Below are 21,420 nucleotides of genomic sequence, written 5' to 3'. Positions count from 1 at the left end.
AAAAGCAAGATTAGACTTTGGCAGAAAACATCTAAAAAAGCCTCCCATGTTCTGGAATAAGATTCTTTGGATGATGAAACCAAGGTTAACTTGTACCAAACTGATAGGAAGAGAATAGTATGGTGAAAGAAAGGAACAGCTCATGATCCAAAGCACACCACATCAAGTGTCAAACATTGTGGTGGCAGTGTTATGGCATGGGCATGTATGGCTGCCAATAGAACGGGTTCACTGCTGTTTATTGCTTGTTTTAACTGCTGACAGGGTGAGTTCTGAGCTCTTTAAGGCTATACTCTCTGCTCACGTTCAGCCAAATGCTACAAAACTGATGGGGAATGCAGCTTCACAGTGCAGATGGATAATGACCCTAAACATACTGCGAAAGCAACTCAAGACTTCTTGAAGGCGTAGAAATGGGATATTCTTCAGTCAGTCGCCCCATCTCAATCCAACAGAGCATTCTTTTCAAATACTGAAGGCAAGACATAAGGCAGAAAGTCAAGCAGCAACTCAAGCTGGCTGCAGTGAAGACCTGGCAAAGCATCTCCAGGGAGGAAACTCAGAATTTGGTGATGTTCATGGGCTCCAGACTACAGGCAGTCATTGAATGCAAAGGATTTTCATCAAGTATTAGAATTGTGCTTTTATTTACAATTATGTCACTTTGTCCAAATACTATTAAGCCCCAGAAAACGGAGGTACTTTGCTTAAAATGGCTGTAACTCCTAAATGGTAAGTCATATTTTTGTGTAAAATAAAGCTAAAAGTCTGCACTTCAAATCACATCTTGATTGTTTTAGTTCAAATCAATTGTAGTGGTGTATAAAGGCAAAAGCACAAAAGCTCAGTCAGTGTTCGAATACTTCCGGACGTGACTATGTTAAAATAACTTATTGCAAATAGTGGCAATTATCTGCACCTCATTATTGTAGAACATTATAAAACAGTATGCAATAATAATGTATTGAGTGTAAATTATAAATGTAATTCAAATGATTAAATTCCTCCCAACACCTACCCTAACCCTACCTGATATTTTATTTATTTTCAACTTTGATTATTTCCTCCGTTTTTATTGAAAATAAATGCCTTTCCGAAGTGATATGAGATTTGAAAAGGGAGGGAAAAAAAGGTTTGGCAGAAGGTGTATTCGAACTCGGGTCGATTGTGTCAAAAAGACCACGGCACGCGCAATACCACCTATGCCACTGGCGCTGTTGTTTGATAATAGTCAATGACAAACCGCTGATAAATGTTGACTAGCCTAATCATACGTTGGTTGGAGGAGTTCGTGTAAATAGCTTCTGCCAACAAAGCGGGCTATTTAGTGTAAATAGACACTCCATATTGTTATGGTTATAGTTGCGAACAGGTCTTTAACAGCTGTTCACACCAAGGATGATAACTATACATTTTTAATAATCGTTTTATGAGAATAGTGAAATCCACACTACAGCTATAGTTGTGACGACACAAGTGATATTGTTGAAATCCCTTTCAGAACGATTTTTCCAACTGATGAACAATTAAAACAATGACAGCCAATTAGAATCCATCTTTTAAAGATATTGTTGTTATAGTGTTACCATAATTACTACAAAGTTTTAATCTAATTCTATCCACACTACAGCTATAACTATAACGACTAAAGAGAACAATATCGCTGGAATTACTTTCAGAACGATTTTTCTAGCTGACGAACCGAAGAATGCATTGACAGCCAATCAGAATTCGTCCTTTAAATTGGCAGACGACAAAACTACAGTGCGCAGTAGAGAAGTATTTTTACTTTGATAAAGTACAGATACTTTTTAAATTGACTTGAGTAGAGTGTTTCTCTTTGGGAAACGTTTACTTCACTACATTCCAAAGCATAATGTCATACTTTTTACTGCACTACATTTCATAAATAAGGTTTTTTTCCTTTAATACTTAAGAATATTAAAAATGCAGTACTTTTTGTACTCCAGTAAAACCTCAAATTACTTTTACTTGAGTAAAAGAAAGAAAGTACTAGATTTCTAATGTAATTAAGTATTGCTTAATATGAAACGTAGTGCAGTAAAAAGTACAATAATATGCTTTGGAATGTTGTGAAGTAAACGTTATCCAAAGAAAAACACCAATAAGAAGAGACACTTGAAAAATGTACTTTAAAGCAGATTAAACATACTTCACTACTGTCCGCCTCTGATTGCGCACTTAAAATAAATTTAATTGTATGTTGGTTTGTATGCTATACTTATCGTTATGATCACTGTTAGTGTGAACAGACTTTTAAGGGCCGCTCACACAAGCACGATAATTATACCAATAAAGTTATTTATCATTTTCTATTAATAGCAAAGTCCTCCTCACAAATATATACTGATAAAAGACACTGTGTGTGTGTGTGTGTGTGTGTGTGTGTGCATGCATGTATATATATATATAGGAACAATATTGTTGAAACTTTCAAGAGTGATTTTTTTGGTCAATCCGAATCTACTTGAATTAAAGCGGTTCAGCATTTAAATCCCCACACAACATAACTGTATTGTGCGCTTGTAATAAACAGAATATTACCGTACATTGTCAGATGACTATAAAAATATATTTGCATCCACACAATTTATTGATTTTGGTGTAAATGGGCCTTTTTTGGAGCAACCTTACAAAATCAATAAGGTGCGGGGAAAGAAAATAATCTGTGGTTAATAAAGCTAAAACGAAACATTCAGTACATTAGACTCTATAGTAAAGTTGGTTGCTATTAGACATTTGCGGGATGATGTTGGATGTCCGTTTTTGCTAATTTGTGTTAAGATTTTCAGTATCAGTGCATCCCATTTTAAATGGACAAGGTTGTTTAGAGGGTTGAAATCAGTGTTAGAAAGACAGAAGACGACTCTCAATGATGAGAAAACATGCAAAATATAGCAAACAATCAGAAATCTCACAAATACAGTACATTGGTCATCTGAACCATTTAAAATCAACACAGACTCTTGTCGACTGACCTGAATGTGCAGCAACAAATACCCCACAAGCAACAATCTCACATAAGACAGAGGATCTATAAAAACCTCACCTCACACTGTACGCCCGACCGCGGGCCTCTCCTTCACTGGGTACCCTTGGGAAATATCAGAGGTCATATTGAGAAAACAGTGGACAGCTAAAGACATCTAAACTCTAAACCATAGATTAGTACAAGTCTGCATTTCTAATAGAAACAAGACAACAGTTTCTAGGCAATCGTAAACTGCCTATAGTGTTCACACCAAGAAAGATAACTATAACCATATTAGTGTTCACACCAACAAATGATAACGTGCTGTTTATTAGAAGTGCCCCGCAGTTATGTTTTCTGCCGTTTTAAATGCTTGATTGTCTTTAAGTCTGGTGGACTTTGATGGGATGTTAGTTTTTAATCAATTGGCAGCTTGAAAAAAAAAAAAAAAAAAGTGCCATTTTTCCCTAAACCAGTTCAGTGCCAACTCAATAGCTACGTCCCAATTCAGAGGGTGCATCCTTCGAGTTCGAAGGCAGATTGCATCACCACGGTGTGACGAATGCTGTCTACCGATACAAATCCACCAATGCAAGTTAAAAATCTTTAAAGCTGTTTAATGTTGAAATCTTACTGAGATGCAATTTTATAGATGGTTTATACAGAAATGCCGCTTGTCAACTGCAGCGGTCACAGTTGCTAGTTGACAAAATCAATCCTAGACCGTCCCATATATTTACGGTTGGTCCGACCTTCACAGCCTTCAAAGTCTGTGTCCTTCAAAGAATGCAGCCTTCGAATTCTGATCACGGCAAACCTGCTATCTACCAGGATGTCCTACGAACACTTCACTGAGGTTTAGGTTAAAGGCAGGGTCGGTGATTTTATTCAAAAAATGTATGTTATGCTGGTTGAAAGTCTCTTCACATCCCTATAGCAATCAATAAGTTAAGTGTCTAAATGTATTTATATCATCTCTGGAAGGCATTGGACCATAATATGTTGAGGGCTACTCTTGGCTGTATGCATCATCGTATTTATTTGCACACCTTCACACTCCCTGTTCGCACAGGCATGATACGTCATCAGCACGTCCATTGTGCTATTGCAGACCGCGCGAGTGGATGGTGTTATTATTGTAATATTAAGCACTTTGCACGGCAATGTTTTGTCACCGGTGAATGAGACACGAGGTAATCTGACAGCATTGCATTCAATCCTCCAGCAACACCATCTCTCATCGTATCGCCAGTGAGCCTCTCATCTGCCTGTGCGCAGTCATGTGTTTTGGAGGAGGCGTGGCTTTGGAGAGTGATTATGCAGGGAGGGTGGGATCTTATGCTTTCAATGCTGACCTCTCCGAAATCGCCCACCCTACATTTAAAGGGATAGTTCACCCAAAAATTTAAATTCTGTTATTAATTACTCACCCTCATGATGTTCGGAACACAATTTAAGATATTTTTGATGGAATCTGAGAGCTCTCAGGCCCTCCATAGACAGCAACGCAACTGAAATGTTCCCAGGTCCGGACATCTGTAAAATAACCCATGTGACATCAGTGGTTCAACTTCAATTTTGCAAAGCTACGTGAATACTTTGTGCGCAAAGAAAACAAAAATAATTTATTCAACAATTCTTCTCCCCGAGTTACGTCTTCCACCATTTTGGAGAGTACCCAAGACCTTAATCTATGTAATCAGCATTGCTTATGTTCAGGGGGAAAGCGCACGCATAAACGTAATCAGCGTTGTTTACGCTTAGGGTAAAGCATGCGCATGTGTTGTGATACTCTCCAAAATGGCGGAAGACAGTAACTCGGAGGAGAATTATTTTTGTTTTGTTTGCACAAAAAGTATTCTCGTAGCTTCGCAAAATTGAAGTTGAGCCACTGATGTCACATGGACTGTTTTACCGATGTATTTACACAGTTTCTGGACCTGGGAACATCGCAGTTGCATTGCTGTCTATGGAGGGTCAGAGAGCTCTCAGATTTCATCAAAAATATCTTAATTTGTGTTCCGAAGATGAACGAAGGTCTTACGGGTTTGGAACAACATGAGGAGGAGTACTTAATGACAGAATTTTCATTTTTGGGTGAACTATCCCTTTAAGGTTAGGGGTTAGTATTTGTTTCAGTGTTTTGTTGGCAATCCGCACTGTGAATAACAGGAATAGCTGAAGGCGGGGGTTTGCGCTGAACTGGTTTGTGGGAAAAATAAAATAAAAAAATGCGTAAAAAACTCCCTGAAAATGATTCTAATGACATTATTTCTCAGTGGTTATAATTACAGATGTAGTGTAGACATCACTATCCTCTTACAATGATTATTAAAACTTGGTTATGGTTAATGTTGGGGCCAGTATTTGTTTCAGCGTTATGTAGGCAATCAACACTGATGACCAATCGGAATCTTTAGTATTAGCTGAACGCTAAACTGGCTTGTTAAAAAAAAAAAAAAAAAAAAAATCAGTGATTCCAACAATATTGTAACAGTAGACATAATTATTCTCTCACAGTTATTACGACTTTACCTTTACAGTTATTATCCTTGATGTGAACACACCAATACATACTGCTGTTGATGGTTTCATCATATTGCGTTTTTCTTTTTAATAAAAGCAATAAACCATTCACTGTGTTACAGTGATTTAACCACAGTTCAGGGGTCTGCTTCATGTGCACCGGTGAACATCTCTTATCTCTGGCAAAATCACTAAGAAACGGCCTCTTATTTCTTTATTTCATCATTCTGGCTGCATAACAGAAGTCAAAAACTGCCTTAATGTGATTTTGACTGGTGGTGGACAGTGGCTTCTTCTGACCAGAGATTCATTCCTAATGGAGGAAGGGGAACGGATACAGGACCACTACAAAAAAATCAGCATTCAACAGATTGAACCAGACTACAGCTAAACACGAGCGTGTCATCATCATCAGGAGGAAGTCAGTCTGCAGGCCGTGCAAACATTGACAGCAGTGACGGATGCACAGATCATTAGAGTCTATTTCTGAGGAGAAGGGTGTGTGAGGACACATTTCCATAGGTAAGTCAAACGGGAAATATGTCAAACTATAGTGCCCTACCTCGCCGCTCTGAAAGACAGAGTTCTACAACACAAACAAACAAACACAGCATGCTCCAAACCAAAGCCTGACCTTAGGTCAGCCATGACATCTGAAGAACACATGAACGAAAGTGAAAATGACTGTACATACTTTACTAAGGGAGGTTTATTTATCTATAAATACACTATGGATTTATTAAAAACTTAAATTATTAGCTCACCCAAAAACATTCATTTACTGAAATCTACTCCCCCCATCAGGTCATCCAAGATGTAGATGAGTTTGTTTCTTCATCAGATTGGAGAAATGTAGCATTGCATCAGTGTCTCAGCAATGGATGTTCTGCAGTGAATGGGTGCCGTCAGAATGAGAGTCCAAACAGCTGATAAAAACATCACAATAATCCACACCACTCCAGTCCATCAGTTAACATCTGGAGAACACAAAATCTGTGCGTTTGTAAGAAACAAATCCATCAAGATGTTTTAACTTCGCTTCTGGCCATAATCCATAATAACGCTTCCTCCAGTGAAAAAGTCCATCTCCTGTTGTCTCTCATATCAAAATCCACCCATATATTTGTTTAGAGCTGTTTTGGACTGATTTTGATTGTAAACGGTGTTTTATCTGTGCAGATTTCTCTCCTGATTCAGACAAAATGACTGGTGAAAGTGTTATTATGGATTATGGACTGCCGGAAACAATGGACTGAAGTTAAAAACATCTTGATGGATTTGTTTCTTACAAACACAATTTAAATAGCATGTGTTTGTAATAGACGTTACCTGATGGACTGGAGTGGTGTGGATTATTGTGATGTTTTTATCAGATGTTTGGACTCTCATTCTGAGGATTGCTGAGCAAGTAATGCAATGCGCCATTTCTACAAATCTGTTGAGAAACAAACTCACATCTTGGATGGCCTGAGAATATGTACATTTTCATAAAATTTGATTTTTTTGTGAACTATTCCTTTAAATGTGTAATTCCTGCACTGGTGTCACCAAATGAAACTGCAAACAGACAGTAGGGGGCAGGTCTGAGAGTGATGGCATTGATTTCAGATGCCTGATCAGCTGACTTTACACAGTGTCCTTCACTGACTGCAGCACACTCAGAGTCGATGCAGGCTCAGCACTGAGTGTGTGTGTGAGGCGCTCTCTCTTCCACACACACTGCAGTGTAGGGCTTTAGCTGTTAAAGAGAGATTTCCTGTGCTAATGGTTTGTAAAGCAGTGGTACTCAATCAGGGGGCCGGGGTCCACTAGCGGCCCTCAGCAAACTTCCAAGGGTGCCTCAAGGTGATGTAATTTACAGTATTAAAATACTTCTAACTTAAATGAGAAACTTGAATATGAATTCTAAAAAAACACTATAAAAACAACACATTATAAACGTATAGCTTTTAAACTGATACACAACAGTTTTGGGGGCAGTAAGATGTTTTTGAAATAAGTCTCTTGTGCATCAAAGCTGCATTTATTTGATCAAAAATACAGTAAAAACAGAAACCTTTCTGATTATCATAAATGTTAATTTTTTTTTTAACTGATACACTACCATTCAAAAGTTTTGGGTAAGATTTTTAAAAAAGAAATTATAAAAAGATTTTTACTTTTATCCAGCAAAGACACAATTAAAACTGCTCAAAACTGACAATAAAGACATTCAAAATATTAAAAAACAATGCTATTTAAAATAGTCAAACCAAAAATTATTCAGACACCAGATATCATTTTTGATATTTTTTTTTACTAGTGGGTGCAGAACACTAGTTCATTTATGTAAGTGAGGATAGCAAAATATAGTAAACCGTGATGTATTAAACCCACAAATTCTTCATAAAGTGGACTGCCAGTAAAACTTGGGACCAAGAATTATTCAGGCACTTCGGCCTGAGCATGTTTTGCTTATGAGTTTTTCTTTAATTGCCCATGTGACCTTTGTACACCACAGACTGAACAGAATGAAGCATTGCTTGGTAATTGGGATTATCTAATTGTGTTCTTAAATTTAACAGCTATTCAACCTATTTCTTTCTATCAAAGTTATCTGACGTTATCAAGCTGAATTTGTTCTGACAGTTTAATATTTTATTACCATTTTCTAAACTATAGCGAATAAACTGTGCTAATGTGAGAAATGTTGGAAAAATGTTTTGGTTTGACTGTAAATGCTGTTCTTTTGAATCGTTCTATTCACCAAATAATCAAAAATGTATCACAGTTTCTACAAAAGCAGCTAAACAGTTTTCAACATTGATAATAATAAGAACCATTATTAATAATTAAGTAATAAAAAGACTGGAGTAATGATGCTGAAAATTCAGCTTTGCCATCAAAGGAAAAAATTACATTTTAAAATATATAACTATTATATCAAATTATAACAAGAATATTTTACAGTATTTCTATTTTTACTATATTCTTGATCAAATAAAGGCAGTCTTGGTGAGCATGAGAGACTTCTTAAAAAAAAAAAAAAAAAAAAGTAATTATTCTAAACTTTTGAGTGTAATCCATCAGTGTTGACCTGTGTTTGAGTTTTTCAAAGTTTTGACCGTTTACAGTACTGCAGCCCATTTTGCTGAATCCTGACCTGACCATACAAACCTCAGGAGACTAAAGCTAATGCACATTCAGGACACATATGGTGCAGAGAGGTACAGTAAGTGACGGATCTAGAGACTGACCTCCGCCCAAACTTGGAGGTGAGCTTGCTGATGAATCCGGACGAGGTTCCCCTGTGGGCCTGGGCGAGAGCGCCTGTGTCGTGGGACAGCGTGGGCGACGCGGGAGGGCCGTTGTATGTGGCGCTGCGGCGGTCTCTGAGCTGCGCCCCGTGGAAGGTGCTACGGCTGGAGGTGCCTCGAGGAAAGCGGGTCCGATCCGGAGTCATACTGCTGATGCTGTGAGCTGACGGAGACGTGGATGGAGCCCTGGAGCTAGAGCTGCAGACAGATGACACAAACAGTGATAAATATCAAATATAAATGATATTTATAACATGTATTCGTTAAGGAAAAAGACTTATGTACAGTAGAATCAGAACCAAAATAATTAAATTCCTTAAAAATAATTTAAAGGAATAAATTAACAAAAGATAAAATTTTATAAAAAACTAATTTAAAATATTAACAAACCCTATAATAGTCCCCTTACAGCTGTGGTTGTTATTGTTTGCAATGGATTATTAAATCTAACTTCCAAAGTACATACTGTACTAACCCAATGTTGGTTTGTGCCATCGTACTTTTCATGTGAGATGAGCTCCTAGTGTTTGTTTTGTTTCAGTTTCTTTTTTGTGCATTGTAAGTGTAACATGATATGCACAGTTGGGCAAAAAAGTATTTAGTCAGCCACCAATTGTGCAAGTTCTCCCACTTAAACAGATGAGAGGCGCCTGTAATTTTCATCATAGGTACACTTCAACTATGAGAGACAGAATGGGGGGAAAGAATCCAGGAAATCACATTGTAGGATTTTTAAAGAATTTATTTGCAAATTATGGTGGAAAATAAGTATTTGGTGAATAACAAAAGTTAATCTCAATACTTTGTTATATACCCTTTGTTGGCAATGACAGAGGTCAAGCGTTTTCTGTAAGTCTTCTCAAGGTTTTCACAGGTCATTCACTAGGTCCCCCGTGTGCTTCTGGGATTTCTGCTCACCGTTCTTGTGATCATTTTGACCCCACGGGGTGAGATCTTGTGTGGAGCCCCAGATCGAGGGAGATTATCAGTGGTCTTGTATGTCTTCCATTTTCTAATAATTGCTCCCACAGTTGATTTCTTCACACCAAGCTGCTTGCCTATTGCAGATTCAGTCTTCCCAGCCTGGTGCAGGTCTACAATTTTGTTTCTGGTGTCCTTCGACAACTCTTTGGTCTTGGCCATAGTGGAGTTTGGAGTGTGACTGTTTGAGGTTGTGGACAGGTGTCTTTTATACTGATAACGAGTTCAAACAGGTTCCATTAATACAGGTAACGAGTGGAGGACAGAGGAGCCTCTTAAAGAAGAAGTTACAGGTCTGTGAGAGCCAGAAATCTTGCTTGTTTGTAGGTGACCAAATACTTATTTTACAGAGGAATTTACCAATTCATTCATTAAAAATCCTACAATGTGATTTCCTGGATTCTTTCCCCCCATTCTGTCTCTCATAGTTGAAGTGTACCTATGATGAAAATTACAGGTCTCTCTCATCTTTTTAAGTGGGAGAACTTGCACAATTGCTGGCTGACTAAATACTTTATTGCCCAACTGTACATGTGTCAATCTTGTAAGCGTTTCGAGAAAATTTAATCGAAATAATATTACACAAAAAACAACCCTATAATAGTATTTCAATGATACTAGAATACCACTGTCTCTGAAATACTAAAGAGTACATGTCTTCACCCCTTGAATTCAGCGTTGTCCTCGATGGGCGGCAGCGGAGTCTTGGTGGGGTGGCCTGAGGCGGACATGGACTTCACATGCCGCGGTCGAGTGGATGGCAGCGCGGAGGACGCTCCTGGAGACACTGAGGAAGATCCACTCGCAGAGGTGGACACCTCCGTCAAACTGAGACAGAAAGACAACGAGAAAGAGACATAAATGAGATCAATGAGCCAGAAAAATGGAAACATTTGCAAACATCAGTAGTGACATCATATGTGATCAAAAGACCACTGAACTGTTTTGCGTATTATGTTCTTTGGGGGCTAAACAAATATTTATGTCTCTCTCACACCTCCACAAACACATATTGCAAGCAATTTTGCACATTTTAATATAAAATAAAACCCAAGACCAGGCCTTTTCTCAGTATTTTCTGCACTGATTCTGAGGGAAACCTGCAGAATCATGGTAAAACATATTAGTGCTGTCAAACGATTCATTGCGATAATCGTTTGTTTATATTATTTATATGTGTGTGTACTGTGTTTATTACGTATATATAAATAGATACACATGTATATTTAAGAAAAATGTTATGTTTGTATATTAAATATATTTATATATAAATTAAACTATATGAATATAAATATTTACATGTAAATATTTTCTAAATGTATACATACGTGTGTATTTATATATACATAATAAATAAAACACAGTACACACACATATTATGCAAACAAAAACTTGTATTTTAGATGCGATTAATCATTTGACAGCACTAATAAAATATGTAAAACTGTGCCGAGAGTATATAATCACATGCTACGTCATTAAGATATTAATATCATTTTTATTAATTTTGTCAGATTTTATTAGTTATTTATTTTAGTACATCTACTTTAAACTAAATGAAAATGAGAAATGTTGAATTTAACAATAAGCTGAAATAAATAAGTTTAAGGACTCAAAAACTAATTGACTCAAATGTATTTGAATGGTTTTAGTTAACTATAATAACCCCGGTAGAAAATGATTCTAATTAAACAAGACCTCACAAGAAAGACTGTTGACATTTAGTACAAATCACAACAGCAAGTGTAATATTTGCATATACAAATTTGTGCGTGCAATCGGTGTTTGTATATTTTCACAAACAAATCATGATCAATCAGTAACTTTCATACTTATTCTTCATGTATGCATTTATTTTTTAAATCACATTTAAACGTGTAGGAATAACTGAAACCACACATATCCAAATAAACTATAATCATTCTGGATGGCCTTAAAATGTGTTAAGATAGTTAGACATTTAAAATATCTGTAAAGAGAGAGCACTGTCCGAAATGCCCTTCTTTTCGTTTCACTTGTTACCGTTATGGTTTCCACATCCGCTCCGGAATGAACACGTGACCCAAGATCGTATGTCTTATTGGTCAGTGTTTTGTTAAGCTAATCTTCATGTGAAGAGGTTTACTTCAACACACAGTTTTAAAAAGTTTGCGGTGAAGACATGCGGTCTGAGACTGCTCACCTGCTGTCTTTGCCATTGGGTATGGCTGAGTACCGGTCTGTACTGGATCTCTCACAAACGTACGTATTTCTCCTCGTCATTCCGCCAGCAGTGCTATTCTGTTCACACAAACACACATTATTATAGACTGAGTGTGAGATCTACCATTATGGTCCTTGCACACGGAGTCCAAAATTTTCATATGTATAATCGCCATTCTGCATTTTGGCGTTCGCTTGACGGTGGCTCTGAATGGTCAAAACACCTCTCAAAATGCTTGCTAAGAATGTGAAAAACACAGAAAATTGAACCCCATCAATTTTTTAATGACGGACGAAAGTTTCGGAGGCAGTGTGTAAACGTGATTGACACAGCGTGAGGTCGTATTTATTTTACAACGTGCGAAAATTTCGGACTCAGTGTGCAATGGCCTTTAGTCATGTATTTGTATTAGGGTTGCACGATTAATCGAATGTGATTGCCATGTGCATTTTGTCAGTAAAGCTGGTTCTGTGATTAGTAGTAAATCTCCATCACATGCTTTCAGATGGAACAGCATTTACTACACAGAGCCGTAGTTCACGGACAAGAAAAAAACAATCGAAGAAATGGTTTGCGATAATGAAAGCTGTTTGCGTAGCTTCTCAGTGAAGTATGGCTCTGTGTAGTAAATGCTGCCCTAATTTGTATCCTGCATCTGTGGCACATGATGTAACAGCTGGCGTGACCTCTCACCCCTGAAGCTGTGGAGGACTTCTTGCGTTCCTGGGCCACCAGAGGAGAGGTGGCCATGTCTCCTTTAGAGCTGGAGGAGGGCAGCTTACGGGAGGCGTCCCAATCCTCCTTCTTCTCTCCCTCCACGCTGTTGGCCTGAGAGCGTTTGGTGTAGGAGACGGCCGGAGGTATGGACGGAGCAACTGCACACAATCAAGACTCATGTTCAGAACAACACAGAACCCTTACATCCTTGAATAGTTTCAAATGAAAACATGTCATCTCAGAGTCAAATACATTAGATAAACAGATCTTTATCATTACATTTAAGTTATTTTAAAAATATGGGAACTTGTTTTGAGGCTGGGTTTTATTTAAAAGGAATAGCACGCCCAAAAATGGAAATTCTGTCATTTACTTACTGATTTTCTGTGGAACAGCTGAAAGTTATTTTGAAGAATGCTGGTAACCAAACAGTTTTGGGCTCCATTGACTTCCATAGTATGGACAAAAAACGCTACGGAAGCCAATGGGATTTGAAACCGGTTACCAACATTCTTCAAAATATTTTCTTTTTACATTCCACAGAAACGCTGTACACAAAACAGCACTGCTCTCACAAACACTGCTTTCAATGAAATCGACCAATCACCGCAGATTAGCGTCACACAAAGGAGGGGTTTGGAAAAATGAATCGTTAAACTTATCGTTTGGGAGTCGTTGAGCAAATAAGGTAAAAATAAATGCATAGCAAGACAATGAAAGTGTTTTTTGACCTTGCATGCATGTCAACCTCTTGTTGGGGATTCCCAAAACCAAAATATGAACATTTCATAACCCATAATAGGGGTCACTTTAAAAAATTTTAATTAGTGCTGGGCAATGATTAATAGCAATTAATTGCATCCAAAATAAAAGTTTTTGTGTACATAATATGTGTGTGAACGGTCTATATTTATTATGTATATATAAATACACACACATGCATGTATATTTAAAAAAAAAAAAAAAAAAAAAAAAAAAGTGTGAAAGTGCTTGCCCCTAAACCTAATAACTGGTTGGGCCACCCTTAGCAGCAGCAACTGCAATCAAGCGTTTGCGATAACTTGCAATGAGTCTGTTACAGCGCTGTGGAGGAATTTGGCCACTCATCTTGGCAGAATTGTTGTAATTCAGCCACATTGGAGAGTTTTCGAGCATGAACCGCCTTTTTAAGATCATGCCACAGCATCTCAATAGGATTCAGGTCAGGACTTTGACTAGGCCACTCCAATGTCTTCATTTTGTTTTTCTTCAGCCATTCAGAGGTGGATTTGCTGGTGTGTTTCGGATCATTGTCCTGCTGCAGAACCCAAGTTCTCTTCAGCTTGAGGTCACGAACAGATGGCCGGACATTGTCCTTCAGGATTTTTTGGTAGACAGCTGAATTCATGGTTTCATTTATCACAGCAAGTCTTCCAGGTCCTGAATAGGGCTGGGTATCGTTCAAAAATTTTCGATACCGGTACCGATACCTTGAGTTCGATACCGGTTCCTGAACGATACTTTTTTCGATACCAGTTTTATGAAATCAGTTTTAATAAGATTACATTATCTCAAAAAACTATTTTTTTAATGTTGATATTTATACAGACTCAAAGCCTCATCTCCTGAGCCACTGCACAAAGGAACAAAATATATCCAACACAATAAATAAATAATTTTAATAAAGTTCAAATAGTTTTCAGTTTACACATCTGTTAGGCTACGTTTACATTAGTGCGTGTTCATTTTTAAACACATAGCTCAGACAGAATCATCATTTCTAGGTTGTTAAAGACTTCAAGAAATTTTAAATCTTCATCCACTTTCATAAGTGGGTGTTTTATTTTCTTTCACCATATGTTTTATTGTTATTAAATTCTGGTGTAGTATGTCTAATTATTTGAATGCATAAAAACAACTAAGTTTATTTAAATTTATTCTTAAAATAGCCTTATGAAAGGTTTTATTTTTCCTCAGAAATTCTGTGTTCTGTATCTGGTTTTCAAATGAAGACACAAAACATTAATTTAATTTCTTTAAATTATTGAAAATCAAAGTTTATTTATTTTGGCAAACAAAGGGGGTTTACTATTAAAATAAAAAAATGGAATAACTGTTGTGTGATAATTTCTAAAAAAAAATAATAATAAAGTTAATAATTTTAATAGTAGTAGCAGTATGTACTGTCCGCTGAACAATATTAATATATTTCTGCCGCAGTGTCTTCCGAGTTAAACCGAACTTTTATTTTGACGGGTTGCCTGGAATACCTTTACAGTTCTGTGTGTATATGATATGACGCTAGTTTTACTCGAATCAAACGGTAAAATGCTCATTAATTTACACTCACAGCAGTTCTGGAGATGTTGTTCATGTGTTTATGTCCTCATTTAGTGAGGCGGCAGACGCTGAAATCACCGCGAGGCGCGAACGTCACGCGCGCTTCAGTCTCTGTTTAGTAAACAAACTGCGCGATATAGAGAGCAGACTGCTCCGTGCGCTTTCGAATCTCTCTCGCGGATGTCAAACACTGATCTATCAGCGCCGCGCCGCTTCTAGTCAAACACACCTGGTGCTGCAGGATTATTGGCTCACTGACGGTGATGAGATTAACCCCTTAGGTATCGAAATTTGGTACCGAACGACAAGACGTTTTTCGATACTCGGTGGTATCGAGGCAATTCGGTCGGTGCCTAAAAAGTATCGAACTCGATACCCAGCCCTAGTCCTGAAGCAGCAAAACAGCCCCAGACCATCACACTACCACCACCATATTTTACTGTTGGTATGATGTTCTTTTTCTGAAATGCGTTGTTACTTTTACTCCAGATGTAATGGGACACACACCTTCCAAAAAGTTCAACTTTTGTCTCGTCAGTCCACAGAGTATTTTCCCAAAAGTCTTGGGGATCATCAAGATGTTTTCTGGCAAAACTGAGACGAGGCTTTATGTTCTTTTTGCTCCGCAGCGGTTTTCGTCTTGGATCTCTGCCATGCAGGCCATTTTTGCCCCGTCTCTTTCTTATGCTGGAGTCATGAACTCTGACCTTAACTGAGGCAAGTGAGGCCTGCAGTTCTTTAGATGTTGTTGTGGGGTCTTTTGTGATCTCTTGGATGAGTCGTCGCTGCGCTCTTGGGGTAATTTTGGTCGGCCGGTCACTCTTGGGAAGGTTCACCACTGTTCCATGTTTTCTCCATTTGTGGATAATGGCTCTCACTGTGGTTCACTGGAGTCCCAAAGCTTTAGAAATGGCTTTATAACCTTTTCCAGACTGATAGATCTCAATTACTTTCTTTCTCATTTGTTCCTGAATTTCTTTGGATCTCAACATGATGTGTAGCTTTTGAGGATGTTTTGGTCTACTTCACTTTGTCAGGCAGGTCCTATTTAAGTGATTTCTTGATTGCAAAACATTAAAGTGGGACAAACATGCAAAAAAATTTAAAATCAGGAAGGGGGCCAACACTTTTTCACACCACTGTGTGTGTGTGTGAGTGTGTGTATGTATGTGTATATGTATATGTATATTACATACATAGTCGCCTATATTATATATTGTGTATTTTTAATTTTTTTTTGCTGCTTTGTACATTGGTTATTGGCTATTTCCTGTTATTTTGTTTCATTACCTGTGTCCTGTCCTGTTACTGTCCTTCTGTTGCACTGTGGAGCTTCTGTCACTACAACAAATTCCTTGTATGTGTAAACATACTTGGCCAATAAAGCTCATTCTGATTCTGATATATGTATATATGTGTGTATGTATGTGTGTGTGTGTGTGTGTGTGTGTGTGTATGTGTGTGTGTGTGTGTGTGTGTGTGTGTATGTGTGTGTATGTATGTATGTATGTATGTATGTATGTATGTGTATATATATGTATGTATGTATATATATATGTATGTATGTATGTGTATATATATGTATGTATATATATATGTATGTATGTATGTGTATATATATATATATATATATATATATATATATATATATATATATATATATATATATATATATATATATATATATATATATATATACTAAATTATATGAATATAAATAAATACATGTAAATATTTTCAAAATATTTACTGTGTGAATCTTTATATATACACAGTACACACATATATTATATAAACAAAAGCTTTGTTGGGGGGGGGGGGGGGGGCTAAATAAATGTATGATTTAGAATGAATTGAAACGTTCTCTGTGTGTGTGGTGGTGTTTTGTACCATGGTCGCTGAATCGTCGCTGCTTCTGCGTGGCCGAGATACTGCGCTGGACTTTGGAGTGTGCGGGAGACTGCGTAGAGCTGTTGTTCAGGTCGCTGCTGGGTCGTGACCTTTGACACAAGTTTGTGGTGGACAGAGAATCGCTTCCTTCAAACTAAAACAAGCAAACAAAACAACATCAAGGCTATTATAGTTGACTAAAACTTTTTCATTTCAGCTAGCTACAAGGAAAAATAAAATATCTTTATGTACTTTAACTTGATGTAATAAAATAAAATAAGACAAATGAAACAATGACTACTAAAATTGATTAAAAACAAAACAGAATTACTACAATTTAAACTAAAATTAAAATGAAAACAGAAATATAAAAGTAAAAATTAATTCAAAATATTGATACAAACTATAATAGTAGTATCTCAATGATGGTAAAACAGAACTGCACACAATACACTGGATGCGAGTAATCAGTAATTATGACTGTTTAGTTAATTAACACGCATGACTTGCCTCTGGAGGTTTCCTGCCCAGCAGAAGATACGTGGCCATGACCTCATCATATTTCTGCCCTAATAATGCGTCTGTGATCTCATCTTTAGGGAAACCCATAGTGATCATCAGCTCTGAAAGAGGGCGAAAGAGAAGAGATCTGATGATACACACAGAATTTCTCTCATTCTATGTGATCCCTGCATAAGCGCACATACTTTTGGCCATGTAGTATATGATAAAGACATAATATCTTGATTTTTAACCATTATTTTAAAAAATGTATTAGAAGGAAATAAAGAGAGAAACACAGAAGGGTCCAAACCTATCCGTTTGGTGTCGCTGAAGTCTGGCTCAGGTTCTGTATAGGGCTTCAGTTCCTCTTCGTCATGACCTACATTTATCCAGCGGTCCTTCATGATTTGCTGTGAGACATTGACAGACATTAAATTACTACCTTTGCATATGAATGTATTATTTATTTACTATTAATATTTCATCAATTATCAGTTTTAGCATGTTAATATATATTAGTGCTGTCAAACGATTAATCGCATTCAAAATAAAAGTTTGTTTGCATAATATATGTGTTCTGTGTATATTTATTATGAATATATAAATACACATACAATACATATATATACATATCTATATTTATATTCATATAATTTATATTATAAATAAATATATTTAATATATAAATATAAAATTTTTCTGAAAGATATACATGCATGTGTGTGTATTTATATATACACATTAAATTACATATATTATGTAAACAAACTTTTATTTTGGATGTGATTAATTGTGATTTTAAACAATTTTAAATAAATATAATGACATTGATTTTTGTACAATTTATTTTAGTTTGACTTTATTAATAAGAATAGTATGTTTTTTAATTAGCATGTTTTTGTGTTTTGTTTTGGTACCGAAACTGGTACCGAGAACCGTGGATTTTCACTGGTATCGGTACCGAATACTGAAATTTTGGTACCGTGACAACACTAAAGACAAGCTACTGCACAAAGACATGGCGTAATGTCCTCCATAGCAGATCTAGACAGGTGGTGCTGGGGAGGAGGAGGGTGTCGAGGAACTCTTCTGTAAGCCAGCCCCGCAGCAAACACTGAACCAGACTATTTAAATATTAAATAAGAAAGCTCAAAGGCCGCAGATATAACAGAGATGAATCTGCATGCTCCATTTGGTTTACACCGCGATAGCTAGAGGATTCATTTTGATTACCTATCAGCTTGCACTAGAGTGTCCTGACTGAACTTCAGGTCATTTCTAAACAAGTTTCTACTACTCGAGACAGGTTTAATGTTTACAAATGTCTGATTAAGATTTGACTTCAAAAGAGTTGGAATAAAGTGTACAGATGTGTATACAGGACTACTTTTATGTAACTTTTTAATGGTGCTTATGTTCTTTTTTGAGTTTACAGTCGCCCTGTTCACAGTATGCTTTCGTTGTATGGAAAAGAGCATTAAACATCTCATTTTGTGTTTCACAGAAAAGTATATTTTTCTAAATTCAAAGTTCATACGGGTGTGTGAAGTGTTTACCAGTCTCACCTCTAGACTTCCACGTTTGCCTGGGTTAAGCACCAACAGTTTCTTCAGAAGGTTTTCACAGTCTGTGGACATGTAGAACGGTATACGATACTTCCCTCGCAAGACTCTCTCTCGCAGCTCCTGTGTGGACCACCATTCAGAGTGAGGACCAAATACAGCACATACAGCCAGAACCATATGCTTTCAGGGAAACTTGCTGGATTTTCATTTAGATTAACCACACAAAATCATAAGTATAAAATGGAGCAGAGGAACAGTTTTTTGCTTTGGGAGACTTTAAAGGGATGCCCAGGTATTAAGACATGTATAGTTTAATATAACGAAAATGATGTCTCATTTAAATATGTAGTAGAAAACCCATGAAAATGTGTCATTTAAAAAAAGTCGACATCGCTTTTGGACTATGGGGGGCGCCATTATTTTATGTGCACGGTACATTCTGCGTCGATGACGTCAAATGGTTGCACTCGGTGAGCTACTGGCGCTTTTTATCGCAGCACAACTCAGAATACACAGCTCAGAAAATAAAACACTGATACGATACCACATTGTGTGGCTTTTGGTTGTAATTTTCAGTCGAAGGGCAACAAGAGAAGCAATGTAGGACTAAGACTTCACTGCTTTCCTAGTGATGAGAAGAGGAGAAAAGAATGGGAAGATGCCTGTGGACGAATAAAACTTCTTTTTTCTCTCCACTTTAGCCCTGATGCCTTTGAGTCTTTTAGTAGAACACAGCTGCTGAAAGAACTTCTAAACGGCTGAGACAAGAAACATTAGATGCCATCTGTTAGGATGTAAACATGCCGATGCGAATCATGAAGCGCGGCCACTAAAGGAGTTTCTCAGCGCGGATTTCCCTCGATATTGGCATTTAGACTCCTTGTTTGGAAAAATCGATGGTACAGCATTTGGTTTAAACCTATACTTATATCCATCACCACCTGTAAGCTCTTTCAGTAGCTGTGGTCATCATATCAGTATTTTATTTTCCGAGTTGTATTGTGGGAAAAATAGCAACAGGTAGCGGCAGTAGCTCACCGAGTGCAATGGGCACTTTAATGGGTTTTTCCACTACATATTTCAGTAAGAGACATCATTTACATTATATTAAGCCATACAAGCCTTAATACCCAGGGATCCCTTTAAAGCAACCAGTGCATCACTATTAGCTCTTCACACCAATGGTAAAAATTCACACTGCAATGAAACTGCAAATAGGGTGTTTTTCACTTAGCAAAACAAACTACTAGGGATGTAACGGTATGAAAATTTCTAATCACGATTATAGTGACCAAAATTATCACGGTTATCAGTATTATCACGGTATTGTTAAAATGTGCTGGAGATGTTCAAAAAGTACCGAAACATAAATCACTTCACCAAGTTTCATACTTAAAAATCAACAAACAGCAAATAAAGTGACTTTTTGTTTGCATAATCACTAAAACAATAACATTACCAGTGAGGTCTGGATTTTAAATGACAATTTGACTGACAACAGTTTAATAGCATGTTCAAATAAATAATGTAAATGTTCAAATAAAGCTTTGAAAAAGTTTAACATAAAAGGTAGACCACACATTTCAGCCTTTAAAGAAAAGGGTTAAATTAAAATGATAATTAATAAATGATTATATGTATTTTATCGGCTCCATAAATAATCCTATATAGCATATCTGAATTGTTTAAATGTACATAAGTTTGTTTTTCATCAACCGGTTAAAATTTACAGCAGGTCATGCAAATTTGGTAAATTTTTTGGCCAGACAGAAACTGCACACAGGCTGAATGTAAATAAGTGTCTGTAAATCCACTCTCTGGCAGCAGGTGGCGCTTTATACGGAAAAGCTGAATTACAGCTGATTCCTGTGAACTCCGCGAACACTTCCTTTAGGTATTAAATGGAGCTAAGATGAAAACAAAATGCCATCGAATTGTTTCTGAAGACAGTCAGATCCTTCAGAGGTACATTCATATGATTAATTCATTGATATATTAATTTGTATAATTCCCTAAGCACTCTTTTAAAACCTCCCAGCTTTTCCGCCCTATTTTCACTCAGAACGAAACTACTGTGCTGCTGTGCGCACGTGAGACTGTTACTGAAAACTCTGCTTTATGCTGGACAGTATTTATTTATCGCGAGTTGTTTAAATCACGGTAATCGAATACGGTTTTAATGATAATTAAAATATGAAACGGTAATACTAACCGCGGGGAATTTTATCATGATTTATCGTCAAACCGGTAATCGTTACATCCCTACAAACTACCAACCAACCAAACGAACCAATGCTTTTAACTCCAACTACAAGAACCATAAGTTGTTAGAAGCAAGCAAATTTGACTAAATTTTATATGGCAAACAAAAAGGTCACAAAATAGGAATTACACATTTAAATAATAATGTTGAGAGGTTAGTTGTGC

At 36.9% G+C, this 21,420-nt stretch overlaps 1 protein-coding gene across 2 annotated transcripts in view; it reads right to left on the bottom strand.

The window, feature by feature from the left end:
* LOC306867762 (serine/threonine-protein kinase MARK1-like) overlaps positions 1-21,420 on the bottom strand; it is a 65,387-nt gene that overhangs the window by 3,692 nt on the left and 40,275 nt on the right. The window contains exons 9-17 of one of the 2 annotated variants that reach the window (XM_079413620.1): positions 18,994-19,113; positions 17,739-17,838; positions 17,435-17,547; positions 16,925-17,078; positions 12,692-12,873; positions 11,978-12,075; positions 10,459-10,623; positions 8,755-9,012; positions 3,071-3,115 (exon numbers count right to left, since the gene is read on the bottom strand). In XM_079413620.1, the coding sequence (XP_079269746.1) occupies positions 3,071-3,115; positions 8,755-9,012; positions 10,459-10,623; positions 11,978-12,075; positions 12,692-12,873; positions 16,925-17,078; positions 17,435-17,547; positions 17,739-17,838; positions 18,994-19,113 (1,235 nt within the window). The remainder of the gene's footprint in view (positions 1-3,070; positions 3,116-8,754; positions 9,013-10,458; positions 10,624-11,977; positions 12,076-12,691; positions 12,874-16,924; positions 17,079-17,434; positions 17,548-17,738; positions 17,839-18,993; positions 19,114-21,420) is intronic. The other variant, XM_079413621.1, reaches the window with a different exon arrangement.

This window comes from Barbus barbus, assembly GCF_936440315.1.
Source record: "Barbus barbus genome assembly, chromosome: 49".
NCBI lineage: Eukaryota > Metazoa > Chordata > Actinopteri > Cypriniformes > Cyprinidae > Barbus > Barbus barbus.
The sequence above is the reverse complement of the archived record's forward strand: the minus strand, read 5'-3'. Positions and strand labels throughout refer to the sequence as shown.